Raw genomic sequence first — 17,266 nt, forward strand, 5'->3', positions numbered from 1 at the left:
ATGATCAATCAGGTCACACTGGTGATTTGGGACTGTTTTAACTATGCATATTGTTCTTACCTCCTGCTCAAATTCTCCCTATTTAACCTGAAGCCAATGTCTGTGCTCCAGAAGACAGCTGAAGATCTACAGAAGTGCTGTCTTCCCATGGCTGCTATGGAATGAATCTTTTTTCTCTTTTCTTTATGTTTCTTTATGGATTCCTAGACTTTGGGCATGGAGTCTAAAACTTATTTCAGGATAAGATCTTTCAAATGTTATTGCACACCTCCCCCCCCCCCCATTTCTGGGCTTGTGTGTAGTTTGCTAGTTATTCTGGAAGTCAAGTAAAGAAAGAAATTATGCAAATGAGGTGCATATATAACTAAACATTGTGAGCTTCAATTTATATAATTGCACTTTCATTTTCCAGTTTTTAAAAAAATAAGGCTTTAGAAAAGTGTATGTAAAGAATTTGTGAATTAGATTTCTCTTTCCTTCCTCTCCTCTTTCTCCCTTTCCTTTCCTTCTCCCTCTCCCTTTCCCGCTCTCATTTTCTTTTGTATTCAAGATCAGCTTCAAACAATCCTCTTGCCTTAGCAAGAGGATTATAGGTGTGCACTACCAAACTTGCTGCAAATTAGATTGCCACATAGTCTTTTATAAAATGTATGCATTTTATTGTCTTATACACAATTTTTAGGATTGCCCTTGTTCTTGTTTGGCTGCCTTACCCCAAAAAACAGACTTTTTGAAGGCTAAGTCCTCGTGTAACAATAGTTTTTTGTTTTTATTCTTGCATTGAATCATTTTATCTAATATTTATTTAACTATAGCAGCATGTGCATGAGGCACACACCCACATTTGAGAACAAATGCACAGCCCTCCTGGTGAGAACAGAGGGAGAGGAGGGTGTCACATAGTACGCGTGGCGCACCGTGGGCCCTGAGCAGTGCTTTATGCAGAAGGAAGGATAAGCACTGGTCAAGAGGGCTGTAAAGGCCAGACGCTGGCAATTCAGGCCTATAATCCTAATTACTCAGGAGGCTGAGATAGGAGGATCATGGTTCAAAGCCAGCCCAAGCAGGAAAACCCATGAGACACTTATCTCCAATTAACCACTAGAAAACTGGAAGTGGTACTGTGGCTCAAAGTGGTAGAGAACTAGCCTTGAGAAAAAAAAGCTCAGGGATAGTGCCCAGGCCCTGAGTTCAAGCTCCATGACCACCACCACCGCCAACAACAACAAAAGAGGGCTGTGGGGCATCCAGGCAAAGAATTCAAGAGGAAAATGAAAAGACCAGACTGGAACTATCTACCTAGGCAGATGCTGGTAACTTTACCATCAATCTAGCTACTACTCAAAATTATGAGAAAAGAGGAATCCATTTAGGAAAGAGAATGTGAGCAAAAGGAATGATGGTAGAGTAGATTCTAGGGAATGCCAAGGAAACATTACTGGGGATGTACAAGGAAACTCAGAGACCCAGAAAGAGGCCATAAAGGATCTAACACAGGACTGAACTAGAAAGGGACTAGAACATTATAGTGTTCCAAGATTTGACAACCAGGGGGCATGGGTAAGAGACAATTAAGAGTGTGTTTGTGATTTCCTTGCAGGAAGGAGATGTTGTATAACTTGCTATGCTGTTAGTTCCTCCCTCTCCATCTCCTATGTCCTCTTCTGTCTTCCATCTACTCTGCCTCCCATCTCCTATGGGCATTCTCCCACAGGCCTGCCCAGGCTGCCAGGGCCTAGGTCAGAAGGGTAGCAGGGAAAACTCCAGAGGCTGCCCAGACTGGCCAAGCACATGTAGGCCTGATCATCTGCATCCCAGAGTGGTGCACTTCCTCCTAGGCCATGAAGCACTATTTGCAGTACCTGCTAAGAAGCACTTGTACAAGTTTGTGGCAGAATGTACAATGAAATCAGAAGTTGGAAAGCTTTAAAACAGGGCTTTCTAATTCTTCTAGCCAAGGGAAAGAAGTCTCTTTGAGGCAAGTTATGCCAACAGTCTGATAACAGCTCCTTCAGCCAGTCCCAGTGGCCTGGCCACTGCCCACAGGCAGACACAGAAATACTTGCCACAAGACTTAATGACCGGGGCTGGGACTATGGCCTAGTGGCAAGAGTGCTTGCCTTGTATACATGAAACTCTGGGTTTGATTCCCCAGCACCACATATATATAGAAAACAGCTAGAAGTGTCGCTGTGGCTCAAGTGACAGAGTGCTAGCCTTGAGCAAAAAGAAGCCAGGGACAGTGCTCAGGCCCTGAGTCCAAGGCCCAGGACTGGCCAAAAAAAAAAAAAAAAAAAAAAAAAAAAGACTTAATGACCAAAGAAAGAAATGCAAATAAAAAGGAAAAACAAAACATGATACAAAACACAGAGTATACTCTGTGATGTACTGACAAGCTGTGATTAACAGTTATTATTAACCCTGGGACCTTGAAATTCACCAGGTTTAAGGGAGAGCTGCCTAAATCCTAATGGACTGAGAGCATGGCTGTGATAGTAATCAGTACCAGTCCTGGCCCCCGTTTGCTTTAACAGCCAATATTACAGGGTCCTCAGTTCTCTGCTTCTTCACACCTTCATCTGGAATTTGTAAACAGATAATCCTTTGCAGAATACAAGGGATAGAAAGATACCTTTTTGCAAAGCCTCACAGGAAAAGATACTAGAAAACTGCCTTCTGGATTTCCATTTCTCCTGCTCCTGCCTCCAGGACCAAGCTGAAGGGAGTACTACAGTTTGGGTCTGAAGTATCCCCCATAGTCTGATGTGTTAAAATCTTGATTGCAGCTCACAGGCTTCTTGGTGATTGGACCCTGAGGGCTCTCATGCAATCAATCGATCCCTTATGGATCCCTATAGTGGCTTTATTTGAAGGTAGGGCCTAATGTGAAGAAGTAGGACACAGGGCGCACAGCTTGGGAAGACACCTTGTCCCCAGCTTCTTTCTGTTTCTCTGCTTCCTGCCCGCCATGTAATAACCAGCTCTACTCTGCCATGTGTCCCCACCATGATGTTTCTGACTTACCATAGTCTGGGAACAATGGAGCCAAGTACCATGGACTAAAACCTTTAGAACCATGAGCCCAAATAAATTTTTCTTTCTTTACTTTGTTTTTCTCAGGTGTTTATCACAGTGAAGAATGAGGATCCAATCATATAGGCAGCCTGTCTACAGAGCAGCTGGGAGTTTTCGTCACAGAGCCAAACAGACACCATCCTTTTATTGTGGCTCATGTCACTAGGCCCCAGCATGGAGGCTGGTTGGGAACTAGCACCATCGTCTTGAGTGGAAGAGGACAGTATGCGAAGGAGGGAACCATAAGACACAGACAAGATCTTGCTGCCTCTCACCCCACCAGCTATATCCCAGAGTGTTGTGCTGAACTTCATGTACAATTCTTGTAGTTTTTTAGACACTTGACATATTTTCTAAATAAAATGTTTTGTAGACATATAGAAAAAGAGATCTGGTGGGGGAGGTAGGTACAAGCATAGATTAAATAAGACTGGCATCAGCTCAATTATTGAAGTTGGGTGGTGGGTACAGCAGAGTTCATTATATTGTTTCCTGACTCTGCATACTATATTTGATTTTTTTCATAATAATGTAAAACAAGGCTCCCCTGAGGAGTGAAAAAACATGCAGAATGTAAAAAAAAAAAAAAACCCAAAATTTCACTGACCTGATCCAAACGGAGTGCACCATCCACAAAGCGCTGCTGACGAAGCCGCTTGGCAATTCTGTGCAGGTTCAAGACAGCCTGGTGCACCTCCTCACTGCTGTGTTCTGGGGAGATGGGGGGCAGCTCCTCCTGGGGGATCTTCTCAGTTGGTCTCTCAATCATGCTCTGTGCATGCTCATAGCTCAGTTTGGTGCAGGAGCGGATGATGGTCCGGCCAAACCACTCCTCAAGAATCTGCAAAGAGATTGTGTTGCAGAAGATTCTGTTCCAGGCTTTTCAATTACTCTCTCTCTCTCTCTCTCTCTCTCTCTCTCTCTCTCTCTCTCTCTCTCTCTCTCTGTCTCTCAACAAAGATTTACAGAGCATGACTACACTCAGAATGGTGCTACAAGGATGAGTCAGATATGTCCCAGGCAGACTCTAAATTCAACAGGCAGAAGAGGTTTATGCACACCCACAAGTACCCAGGTCAGGTCACACAGGAGACTTGGAAGTGAAGGGGCAATGAGGAAGCCTATTCATCAGTTTGAGAGTGGTCATCAGTGTCATAACTAGGGGAGAGAAAAAAAGATTGCTGCTCAACATGTGACAGAACTCTGTGGGCTTGCTAACTGCTCATAGAATTCTGGAGAGAAGGAAGGGGAGAGCAGGACCCCTGACAAATAGAGAGCACAGGTGGGAAGCAGGATGGAATAGAAAAGGAAAATCACTTCCAACTTGTATAATAACAATTTCTTGACCCCAGTACTGTTGGGCCAAATAATCCCTTGCTATGGGGGTCTGTCTTACACATTATGAAAAGTAGAATCCTTAGCATCTCCCCTCCAGAGGCCAGTAGCATACCCTTACCTATCAAAAACATCTCCAGTCATCATTCATTATCCCCTGGGGGAAGCAGCCTGGACTTAAGGAAATATACCCAAGTTTAGTGGTGGTGAATGCTGAAGGGATGACTACTGTTGGGGTTTAACTTTCCTGTATGTTCTATAATAAATTTCATTTTTACATAAAAATGAGTCAAATATTAATATATTTTCAGAGTTCCTGAGTCTGAGGTACTGGGTAAGAACCTAGTAAGGGGATCAACATGGCATTTGGACTTTAGGCCCAGGCCAAGGTAGTGGCTGGTCTGAAATAGGGAGCTACGTCATCACCACAGGAAAAAAGGAAAGTAAAAGAAAAGAGGGACTAAGAGCAAGAATAAACACTTCAACGGTGCATACTATAAGACAGGCACTGATTACTCACTGTCCATGCAGCAATGATTTACTGTCACCACAGCCTTGTGAAATAGGACTTTCAGGATTTTCCTTTAGATAAGGACACTAAGGCACTGAGAAACTCAGTAATTTGCCAAGGCCAATAGAGTACAGACTAATGAAGCAGAACTTGAACCCAGGTAGTATCATCCCAGTATCCAGACTCTTAGGTTCTTAGTACTCAATGCCACAAGGATGCCAACAGGATGAAAACAAAGGAAAACTCCATGTACTTAACAGTTGGAATTGGCTCTGCTTATGTCCAGAGAGGCTATTTGAGAGGGAAATATGACATAGTGGCAGTGAAATTGGAAAGATGGAAGGCATGGGCTGCCAATGAATTCCAGAGATGCTATGAGGGGATTTCCCCGCCTCAGGGCAGCTAGAACGCCTCCATCAACCCAGCTCAGGGGCTGTCCATCCCACAGAATCCCCACAGAACACAGCTTCTACCCTGGAAGGAAGAAGTGGTACTCTAAAATAGAACATGAGGTACAGGAAAATAGCAGGACCCACTAAATAGCTTAATAAAGAGTCCTGATTCTGTAATATCAGACTATAATGTTTCTTCAAAAAAAAATCTGAAACCACATTTTCCAGATTGTTTCAAGAACTAACTATCCAAAAATATAAGGGACTCAATGTGTTTGAGCCTTCTGCCATGGTAAGCAGGGCCTAAGTTTGGCACTCAGGAGGCCTGTGTATACCCAGATAATTCCAGGTGTTGCAAAATACTCAGGGCAGAGCTTGGGGGAAAGGTGTCCCATGAAGCCTGGCTTCTTCTCCAAGCACACCCAGAGTTCTTCAATAGAACTACTCCAAGCTCCTCTAGTATGACAGGGCCATGACCTCTCCATTCTTGTGGCTTTGCGTTTTCCTCTAGGGGGATTTAGCTTGTTTCCTTCTCCATTTCTTTCCAAACCGTCCCTCCTCCCACAGAGTGTCCATGTCATGATGGACAGCCAGTCTTCAGCCTGCTCAGGTGAAAGCTCCTCCTCACCCCTCCTAGTAGGCTCAGGGGTTTCTTCCTGCACCCAGGTTATAGCATAAAGCTTTCTAGGGTCTTTGTCCTTTTCCCCAGAGGATGCTCTGGCACAAATAACCCTAATATCTCCTAGGGGTATCTTGTCATAAAAGCTTGGCAGTGGAGATCTGCTTTAAAATCTACTGAAAGTGTTAAGCCTTCCCCTCTGAAATATTTACACACAAAAATCTGCAGTGAGCTGCATATAGGTTCCTAGACACCGCAGCCAAGCCTGTTTGTACTGTTTCCTCAGAAGCCTTTCATTGCTGAGCCCTGGTCAGGGAGCACATGTGATCTTGAGAGTTCTTAAAGTTTATTACCTATCTTTTGACATAATGGGAGGCTTGCCATCCCTTCTGCCTATAGTGTGGGCACACTATCCATTTACTGGAAGTACTCTACTTTAAAAATTAGCATATATTAACTGTACAAAGGGACTTAACTGGGATATAGCCATACACAAATAAATTAGGCTTTGATTAAATTTGCCCCTCCACTACACTTTCTTGTCTTCTCTCTTTTTTCTTGTTTTTTGGGTTGTTGTTTTTTTTTTTTGGGGGGGGGCAGTCCTGGGCCTTAAACTCAGGGCTTGCCCACTGTCCCTGGCTTCTTTTTGCTCAAGGCTAGCACTCTGCCACTTGAGCCACAGCACCACCTCTGGCCTTTTCTATATGTGGTGCTGAAGAACTGAACCCAGGGCTTCTTGTATACGAGGCAAGCACTCTTGCCACTAGGCCATATTCCTAGCCCTCTTTTTTTTGTTTTACAATTTTAATGGGCTTCATTTTACTAACTTCATACATGCATACGAATTATTTAGATAATATTAACCTTCCACTGTCTTCTAACTTTACCCTCCTTATGAAATCTTTCCTTTATATTCATCTCTCTCTCTTTCCTTTTTTAGATCTAGATTCTGTATATGACAGAAAACATGTACGATATGTTTTTGAGTCTGGCCTATTTCACTTAACACATTGTTTGCAGTGCTAACCATTTTCCTGAATATGGTATAGTTTCATTCTTTTTAATGCTGAATAATTCCCTAGTACGTGTATATACCATATGTTCTTTATTCATGTTGATGGGCACCTAGGCTGACATTATAGCTTGGCTTTTGTGAGTATGATGCTATAAACAAGGTGTGCAGGTATTTCTGTTGCATGCTGATGTAGATCCTCTTCTAACAGATGCCCAAGAGTAGTATAATAGGGTCAGAAGGGACTTCTATTTGTAATTTTTTGAAGAATCTTCATACTGATTTCCATACTGAATGCAGTAATTTATATTCTCACCAATAGTGAATAAGGGTTTCATTTTTCCTGCATCTTCACCAACACTTGTTTTTTTTCTTGATGATAATAATTCTGAGTTGAGATGGATTCTGAATATAGTTTCAATGTGAATTTCTCTATGGCTAAGGATGCTGAACATTTCTTCATGTATTTATTTGCCATTTATATTTCTTCTGAGATCTGTCCAATTCACTCATCCAATTAATATTATTTTTTTTTTCTGGTGCTTATTTTTCTGGGTTATTTATATATACTGGATATTAATCCCCTGTCAAATTGATAGCTGGCAAAAATGTTTTTTTTTCCCCATTCTGCAGGCTATCTCTTCATGCTAGTTATGTTTCCTTTGATGTGGAGAAGCCTTTAAATTTGATGTATTCTCATTTGTCCATTTTTGCTCTTATTTCCTGAGTTACTGGAATCCTATTTCAGAAAGAATCTGTAGATTGCTTTTGGTTGTATAGCCACTTTCACAATATTAATTCTTTTAATTTCTGCCACATAGAAGATTTTTCTACCTTCTAAGTATCTCCTTCAGTTTGATACACACACACACACACACACACACACACACACACAATTTCATTTTTTTTTTTTTTTGTTGGTTGCGGGGCTTGAACTCAAGGCCTGGGTGCTGTCCCTGAGCCTCTTTGTTCCAAAAGGCTAGCACTGTACCACTTGAGCCACAGTGCTACTTTTCAGTTTTTGAGTGGTTAATCAGAGATAAGAGTTTCACAAGACTTTTCTGCTTGGGCTGGCTTTGAATAGTAATCCTCAGATCTTGGCCTCTTAAGCAGTTAGGATTACAGACGTGAGCCACCAGTGCATGGCTTCTTTCTTTGATGTTTTAAAGTTCATTGTAGAAATCTTAAACTGACTTAGTTAGGTTTGTTTCTAGTTCACTTACTTTTTGAGGCTATTTGGAATGAGATTGTTTCCCAATCTCTCTCTTAGCCTGTTGTTGGTGTATAGAAAAGCTTTTTATAATGTATGTTGATTTTGAATCATGCTACTTGGCCAAAAGCATTATTTTTTAAAATCAGACTTGTTTCTTTTTTTTTTTATTAGAATCTTTGGATCTTCTAAGTATAGGATCTTATCATCTGAAAATATGGATAATTTGATTTCTTCACATAATATCTGGATCCCTTTTATTTCTTTCTCTTACTTTATTACTTTGGTTAAGAACCAAAGCACTAAATTGCATAAAAGTAGAGAGAGAAGATACCCTTGTCTTATTCCAGACTTTAGAGGAAACAGTTTGTTTCCCCTGTTTAGTATTATGTTGGCTGCAGGCTTATTTTATCTACCCTTTATTGTATTATGTTTAGGTATGTTCCTTCTAGTCCTAGTTTCTTCAGGGTTTATCATGAAGGGATATTGCATGTTTTTGCTAGGGTTATTTTATTAACATACATTAGTTATATAAAAAGGATTTATTTCATTGTGATACTTCGTGTACCTCAAACTTTCCTCTATCACTCATTTATACCTTCCCTTCCCTTTTTAAAACACTTTTAATAAGTTTCTCATATAAAAAAAAAGAGGGAAGCTATAAAAAAATAAGTTTCTCATATATGCATATAAAGTACTTTGACTATATTCACCTTCATTCATCTTCTAATACCTTTCCCCCAAACAAGACTTGTTTTACTTAGGGATGTTGAATTTTGTTAAAGGCCTTTTCTGCATCTATAGAGATGATCTATTGTCTTTTGTTCTAGTTTATGTCCTGTATTACATTCTGATTTGTACATATTAAATCTTTCTTGCTTCTGTATCTCTGCTCATCAAGTGTGTGATTTTCTTTTAATTGCTATGTCCTTAGTTGATTTTGTATCAAGGTAATACTAACTTCACAGAATGAGTTTGGAAGTATTGCTTCCCCTATTTAACTTATAGAATAGTTTGAGGGGGATTAGTGCTAGCTCTTTATAGATGTGGTAGAACTTGAAAGTTAATTCTGGTCCTGGGTTTTTCTGTTGGGAGATTATTGCTGTTTTGATTTCATTGCTTATTATAGATCTGGATAAGTTGTCTATATCCTCTTGTTCCAATTTTGGTAGGTGAGATGCACATAGAAACTTATCCATTTTTTTTCCAGTGGTAAGGGCCTCTGCAACAGCACATAGTCCATAGCATCTGGAAGTCACACCTGACAGAAGAACTAAACTAATTCCCAGGGCCTTAAACCACCTCTAGGGGAAGCCAACAGCTGTCTACAACACACAGAGAAAGCAGTAAAGATCCACATTCAGGGGACCCCAGAGCAATTAAATATATGGTATGAAAGGTAGGATTCTGAATGGAACAGCTCATTAATTTCCAATTTGAAAACAGCAGTCACACCAATGCCCAGTCTATGACCAGGGCCAGTGGCAAAAGACAAAAGCACAAAGGGTTTTCCATGGAAAAAGTTTAAAAGCCACAAAGAGTTGATACATAAACAAAACTCAGAAAAGAAGATGCTCTGTCTCTTTGCTTAATCACAGGATTTGGGCCTCTCTCTCTCCTGTGGGCAGCAAACTTGCTGCACAAACTCAGGATACACTGTTTAGGATGTCACGTTAGGTACAGTGCCACTATTGCCTGAAGGCCTACTGTTAGGTAAACACCTAGCTAAAAAGGAATACACTGGGCTGGGAATATGGCCTAGTGGCAAGAGTGCTTGCCTCATATACATGAAGCCCTGGGTTCGATTCCCCAGCACCACATATATAGAAAATGGCCAGAAGTGGCGCTGTGGCTCAAGTGGCAGAGTGCTAGCCTTGAGCAAAAAGGAAGCCAGGGACAGTGCTCAGGCCCTGAGACCAAGGCCCAGGACTGGCAAAAAAAAAAAAAAAAAAAAAAAAAAAGGAATACACTGTCACTAAGGTATCACATCTTCAGGCCTGCTTCCTAGCATCCAGTAAGACTGAAAATAACATAGCATCCCTTCATTCCCATTGTACATCTCCTTGATATAGCCCTGAGGGGGGGGGGGACTAGTGGCACTTTTCAAACCACCCGAACTCCCAAGACTAGATCCACATCTAAAGATCTAGACTCAAAATCTACTGTGCTCCCCCTCCCCCAGCTCCTACAGAGAAAGAAATAATGAAGTAAAAACCAAACAACTAAGTATGTCTCAAATATATCCCAATTTTCTACAGTTTATAGATATAAAAGTATAAGAACATTTTTCAAAGCCTATCAATTGTTTAAGTTTTTGTTAATCCTCTGATAAATGTCAGTGTCTCATTAAGATGTCTCTGGTTCAAAAAACTGCTAAGGGACTTATTAATTCATAAATTTAAAATAATTAGACACAAAATGACCTCTACAGTAACTCTGGGCTTCCATATATAAAATATTTACTTCAGAAGGGTATTACAAAGAGAGAAACATTCTCCTGATTGGAACAAAACTAGGTTGTCTGGCATGGTAGTGATAGGAAGTGTAGGGCTAATTTTTGTTTCTTTAAACTCAATACAGGGCCATCAAAGACAATATTGCCACAAGATAAGTCAAAGGTGCCATAAAGCCACTGTCTGAAAAAGACCAGGGCAAAAAGAAGGAAGACTAGAAGATAGTAAAGGGTAGACTGTGCCTCTGATTGGGAGGAAGCAGACTCTTTAGGAAAGGCATCTCAGAAAGCAAGGGGCTCTTCCACTGGGATACTCTTGCTTCTGGCCCTCTGCGACCAAGGAAGGCCTAGATTTCTTCTTTAAAAAGGTGAGCAGACAGTCTAAAATGAAGTTGTAAATAGTAAGGCCCATTGTCCCAGCAGCAACATGCTGCATTTGTCCCTGTGCTCATTCTTCTTCCAACACACCTCCCCCAGAGGGTTTTTGTACGCTAGAATTCTCTGAAAGCTTTACTGGCATAGAGAAAAAGACCAGGTATACTGCAGTCTTCTGCTCTGTGCAGTCACCAGCTAACCTGATTACTAGCAGCATTGAATTTGTGTGTGTGCGCGCGCGCGTGTGTGTGTGCATGCGTGTGTATCATCCTGGGGTTTGAATTCAGAGATTGAGCCTCGTCCCTGAGCTGTTTAGTGTTCTACCATTTGAGCCACAGCTCCACTTCTGGCTTTTTTGTTTTGGTGGTTAACTGGAACTAAGAGTCTCATGGACTTTGCTGGCCCAGGCTGGCTTTGAACTGAGATCCTCAGTTCTTAGGTTCCTGAGTTACTAGGATTATAGGCCTGAGTCTTTGGCACTCAGCATCACATTGAAATATTTTAATGAAATGAAACAAAATAAGACATTTGCCATTTTTAAGATTGCCAAGCAAAATGATAACAACCATAGGTCTCCTCCATCTTGGCCTATTGGTAGCTGTCTGAATCTTGAGAGACTAGATGAAGGACGTGAAGGAGATTTCCTCAAGCCATTGTCATGTGTACCAAACTTCAGAGAGGTGGGAAATAGAAGGAGAGGCTGAGGGCCTTGGATGGGGCTAGCAGTCAGGTATTCCTTCATGTGAGGGCTCTGTACCCTTCCTGGGAAAGCTCATCTTTGGGCGGTCTAAGTAGGGAGGAAGGAGAGGGAGGAAGTATGGAAGAAAAGTGTGGGAAGCAAGGGAGCATAAAAATCATAGATAGCTAAAACTCAGGAGGAAGTTATTTCAGAGCCAGCTTCTCCTTGGACAGAGTCAGTGGAACTGCCTCACAAAAATAAATGCCCGTCCTTGTTTCAGACACCCAGCTCAGCCATGTGTTTTGCTGTTCACTAATCTCAGGACACAAGTCTTCAGGTTTAAGTCAAATCTATTATCAGTAACATGAAAATAGTAGAGAAAAACTGGTTAAGCAAATTTCCTTGCGTAAAAACCTTAAAAAATTATAAATGTCTTATTTCATTTCTTAAAAATATTTCATACTCCCAAGGATTCATGGTCAAATCGTGCTCACAGTTTAGTCTTGCAGATTCTCGGATCCAGTTTCCTGAGAGACAGAGAACACAGCAGAGTTCTTCCCACAGTATCACTATCCTAGAATTGTCACTAAAGGCCTGAAGTAAAACAGTTCTGCTTCACCTCTGCTAATGGCTGCAGACAGATAATTTGGAAATTTCCTCTTGTTCTCAGAACCAGTCTTTGAAGCCATTGTCTCCTGCAAGCTGCTCAAGCAAGGTTTTCCTTAGGTAACTGAGGATGAAACCTAACACCTACAACTCTATTCTTTGCTATTAGCTGAAGACACTACTCATGAGCTTTAAGCTGTGAGCTTGTTGCAGACCATGGTAATCCAGGAAAGGTACAACATTTCCTTTTGCAACTTGCACAGACGTTTGGGGGCAGGCAAGCAGCAGAGCATGAAACTCCAGCTGAGTACATTAAGGGCATGTGGGGGGATACAGGGAAGCTGGATAGAACTGTGTGAGGCCTTGTGTGACTTCAACTAGCACCTGTTTTGGCAGAGCTGAGGGTGCTGATTGCTGAAGATGGGGATACTTACAAGAGAATCACCATTCTACCTAGGCAGATGGGATAAAATGGACCACTAGAACAGATGTGAAATCACAGTATCAAATAGTTTCAAATTATATTCTGGGTACAAGGCCATGTATCCTAGGAGAAAGGTAAAAAAGCAGGAATGGGTTCTACAAAGGTAGAACAGATGGTAAGCAGGCCTTTGGCTGTAACAGATGTGAAATGAGTTGGCAACTTAAGTTGAATGCCTTGGTTGATGTTGATACTACTGAAAGAACCAAAGAACACAGACCCTAAATTCAAGTTGCAACATCGATGTTTTATTGACAAGGCAGAGAAAGTATGGAGAAAGGTGCCGAGAAATGTTGGCATAAAGGGGAGATCAAGCTGACTGCCTTCTGGATGCAAAGGACAGATGAGGGTCCCTATGGTAGATCAATGGTAGATCTTAAAGGGAAGAGGAATAAAAGGCAGCACTGAAGGCCAGAACCCAAGAATAAAATGAAACAGCCACAGTAGGGATAAATGAAACAATTCCTATGTAGCCTTGAAGGCTTTGCTGAAATGCCTGAATGGTGCATATCACAGTTGTCTGACCCTGTCCAACACACAACAGGGGCTATGGTAGGCGGGCAGTGGAAAGATTGCTAGTAGAAAGAGCTCCTTGGAGTAGAAAGCAACTTTAGTAGATGTTGGGCAGAGAAACTCAACTTCAGCAGAAGTCAGCTCACAGAAAGCTGGGGATGGGAGCAGCAGTACGGAGCTCAGTCATACAGTAAGAGTCAGTTTCTCCCCAGGAACAAAGATGTGCCAGCAGAGCAGAGGGTCTGCTTCCAGGATGATTTTGGAGGCCATGGGTCTCTCTAGCAGAGACGGTGGAAGAAAGAACAAGAAAAAATTACAATTGAAAAGATGTTTTAAATGAGACCATTTTAGAGGAAGACGGGCAAGACCTATTTTAAGATTGAGAAGACCCATGCTGCCTGCTGTGTGGGAAGATGAAGTGGACCGGAGCGGAGCTGGAAGAGCAGTTAGGCCACTGCTTTATCCAGGTGAGAGGCAGGGTTCTTGTGATAAGGAAAGGGTCAGATTCAAGGGATACTTAGATGGCAAAACGGAGAAGGTTTGTTAGCAGACTAGGGTGGGATTGGGTAAGGAGGCGTGAGGTGTAAGTAGTCAAGAATGATCCATGGCTTCTGACCTAAGTGGATGGAAGATATGGGCCCCTTTTGATACTGGACAGCACGTGACAGGGAGGCTTCAGGAGGGACAAGCTGAGGGGAGGCCCTCTGATCTTTGACCCTGAGACCCAATTATCAAGTCAAATTCACTCTAAGACCAAGGGCCTATCTGCAAGATAACTTCAAATCAAAGCCTCTGAGGAGTAGGGTCTTGGTCTTTGGTGATGAGACAGAGGCATTCAAGTGACATGGCTCATCGTCTCACATAATTGAGTAGATTTTGTGGTTCCAGAGCTGCATCTTATGAAAGCACAGGATTTTGAACTGGGCAACTTTCCCTATAGAATCATGAATGTCCAGATTAGAGAACGTCCTCACAACCAACATGTGATAAGTATATAGAAAATACCATTTGTTCACCTAAAAATATGGGCATTGCCTTAATGAAGGTACAGATACCTAGGATTTTCTTGTGGATGCTTCAAAATACTAGCTTGTTTTCTTAAAGTTAGAATGGATTTTACTATAGCAGACTATGACTGCTCTAGAAAGTAAGGTATTCTAGTAGTTCAAAGGAAACCGCATAGCTTTCTCCATTTCAACTCCAGGTGAGATGACAGCCATGAAGGAGCAGTGCTCTGGCCTCTTTCTCAGTCCAAGCCTTTATGCCAAGAGAAACAACCACTGAATGAAATTTTAGCCTTGGGTTTTGGCCACACAGACTTTGAACTCCCTCTTCTTCATTCATTCAGAGTGTGAGCGCGCGTGCATGTGTGTATATGTGTGTGTGTGTGTGTGTGTGTGTGTGTGTGTGTGTGTGTGTACTGGGGATTGAACTCAGAGACTCATACTCTCAGCTTCTTTGCTCATAGCTGGTGCTCTACCACTTGAGTCATGTCTCTAGTTCTGGATTTTTGCTGGTTAAATGCAGGTAAGAGTCTCTCAGATATGTCTGCCCGGCATGGCTTCATCTTGATCTTCAGAGCTCAGACTCCCGAGTAGCTATGATGACAGGTGGAGCCAATGATAACTGGCTCATTCAGGTTCTTGATACAGGCTGCCCAATACCCCATGGAGCCTTCTCTAGCATCCAGGTTTCAAACTTTGTACCCCTATTGCTCTGCAAAGACTTGTGTCTTGAATAAGCATCCCTTGGACATGTGGGTGGAATCTGACCATTCGTTTCAAGCATCTTAACTGTGAGTAAGGAATCCTCATCTGTCACCACATCCTAGGACTGACCAATTAGTCTACCTCTCATGTAGTCCCTAGGCTGGGTGTTTGGATAAACAGGAGTGTAGTTAGTGAACCTTGCTCTTCAACCCTGTCCCTAACACAAGCCCTCCTACTTCCTATTTGGTGTGGTCTGGATGGAAGCCCAGTATCCTTCCTGCATTTGTGCCTCCTTTATATGTGCCCTCTAACCCCTCATGGGTAGCAGAGGCCTTGGCACAGACACTGCCTCCAGCAGAAACCCCAAAAGCCTGCTGAGTGTCAAGAGTTTGCCACTTTCTAGTGCTTCTTTTATGACCCTCGTATTTTAGAAGCTCATTAGATCAGGCAGCTTTTTATTTCTTGGGTCTGACTCTGGCAGCCATAATTCATAACGTTCTTTTCTGTTGACTCAATTTAGTTTTCTTCTATGGGCTTTTGTTTCCTATTTAGTCAAACTTTTGCAAAAATAAGCATTTATAGGAGTATAAAAGTTATATGTGTGTTTTCAAGAAAACATTAGAAAATTAAGAAAAGTAGAAAAAATTACTCATAGTTTTACTACCCAAACATAACCACTGCTGGCATTCTGTTTTATTTCCTTGTGGTCTTTTTCCATTCATTTTTCCCTCATGCTTGTTCCCACCCCCACCAGAGTAAGTGCTGGCATACTGCACTCATAATTTCTTCTCTGTATTTCGGATAATGCTGGACTCTTAAATCTTGAGGAAAAAAAAACCCTTTTACCAGATATTTAGAAGCTGTAAAAACCTAAGGTAATCTGTATAACTTTTAATTTGGATAAATCGATTTTAATTGATTAAGTAAATGCATTGTGAACCAACCAGCTTTTGGATGGCACCATGACATGGTTTGGTGTGCTAAGTGCATTGAGGTTATATAAGAAAGAACCCAGATTTTTCAGTCACAGATCAAAATACACATGAGTGCAATGACATATCTGTGGTTTGTTTTAAAATACCATAGCATTAGCAAAGAACAAAGTCTTCAACAGTAGCTGAATCTGGGAGATAGGATGATAGGTTTACTGTGCTGTTTTCTTTACTTTCCTGAATGTCTACATTTTCACAAATTAAATATAAAGTTTCAATACTCAAACACTTTTAAAGGCTTGTTATGAAAAACTGCAGTTCTTTGCCCCTCTCCTCCTCTGTCTTCCCATGGGGCAACCACTTTGATTAGCGTCCACATTTCTATATAACCTTCTCAATGGCTATGTCTTGATCTTTTAGGTATTATTTGCAAACCTTTCACTATAGAGGCAGAGACTTTGCACACACTCCCTTACCCACCCCCTACCCTCATATCTGCCACAGCCCTCCCTCCCCAAACAGTACATCCTAACCATCAGATCCACATGCTCAATACACTGCTGAGGTGATATGAATACTGTCACTAGCTTTCCTTTACAACTTCTTACTTCCATTGGGATACACACTTACCTTCCTTCAGTCTCTTACTCTTTCTAGTACTACGTGTATTAACTCACCTCAAATTTTCTACCCACTATCTCAAACAGTGCTTTTCAAAGTATGGCCCATGGACGCTGACTTTGGAACAATCCCCTGACACAGCATGGCCCATCCTGTGGGCTGACATGGACGCTGGTGGTCCAGAGCACTGGTGGGGAAAGCACATGGTGGCCCATGCAGGAGTCAGGAGTTGCAATTTTCTTCACCCTGCACACTGGCTAGTTCCTTGAGAATGCTCTGGGTAGATGAGCAAAATTAATTTCATTTTCTTGTCTCAATCCTTGAATACTATGTTCCCTCAGCTAGAGACAGAGGGATGACAGCTATTTTGAGTTACCTATGTAACCATTTGGGCTGTGAGCTGAACCCTTGGCTTTCTAGGGAGCACCATTTTCACAGAAGAAACAACCAATACACAGTTGTAGATCTTTAGACCTCGTTATTGGGTGCTTTAAGGAAAAAATTGGCATTTTTTATTGCCAATTTCAAACACTGAGCTTTTTACAAAGATTATAACTGTAGAAATACTATATCTGACATGAAGCTAAATGGTTAGTACTAATATATAAGTTTAATACTTAATGGTTTGCTAATACTAAGTGCTGGCTGGTAAGAATGGCAGCAATTATAACAATTCTTTTTGAATTAAGTAATGAAACATGTCCACATTTAGACAGATTGGCAAAATAGGCCAATACTTTCTAA

At 41.6% G+C, this 17,266-nt stretch overlaps 1 protein-coding gene across 2 annotated transcripts in view; it reads right to left on the reverse strand.

Moving 5' to 3' along the window:
* The window catches only part of Dis3l2 (DIS3 like 3'-5' exoribonuclease 2), a 312,571-nt gene that overhangs the window by 64,936 nt on the left and 230,369 nt on the right, over positions 1-17,266 (reverse strand). For both annotated transcript variants that reach the window (XM_048344518.1, XM_048344519.1), the window contains exon 13: positions 3,683-3,916. In XM_048344518.1, coding sequence (XP_048200475.1) covers positions 3,683-3,916 — 234 coding nt within the window. The remainder of the gene's footprint in view (positions 1-3,682; positions 3,917-17,266) is intronic.

The sequence above is a fragment of the Perognathus longimembris genome, chromosome 4 (assembly GCF_023159225.1).
Source record: "Perognathus longimembris pacificus isolate PPM17 chromosome 4, ASM2315922v1, whole genome shotgun sequence".
In the NCBI taxonomy this organism is placed as follows: Eukaryota; Metazoa; Chordata; class Mammalia; order Rodentia; family Heteromyidae; genus Perognathus; species Perognathus longimembris.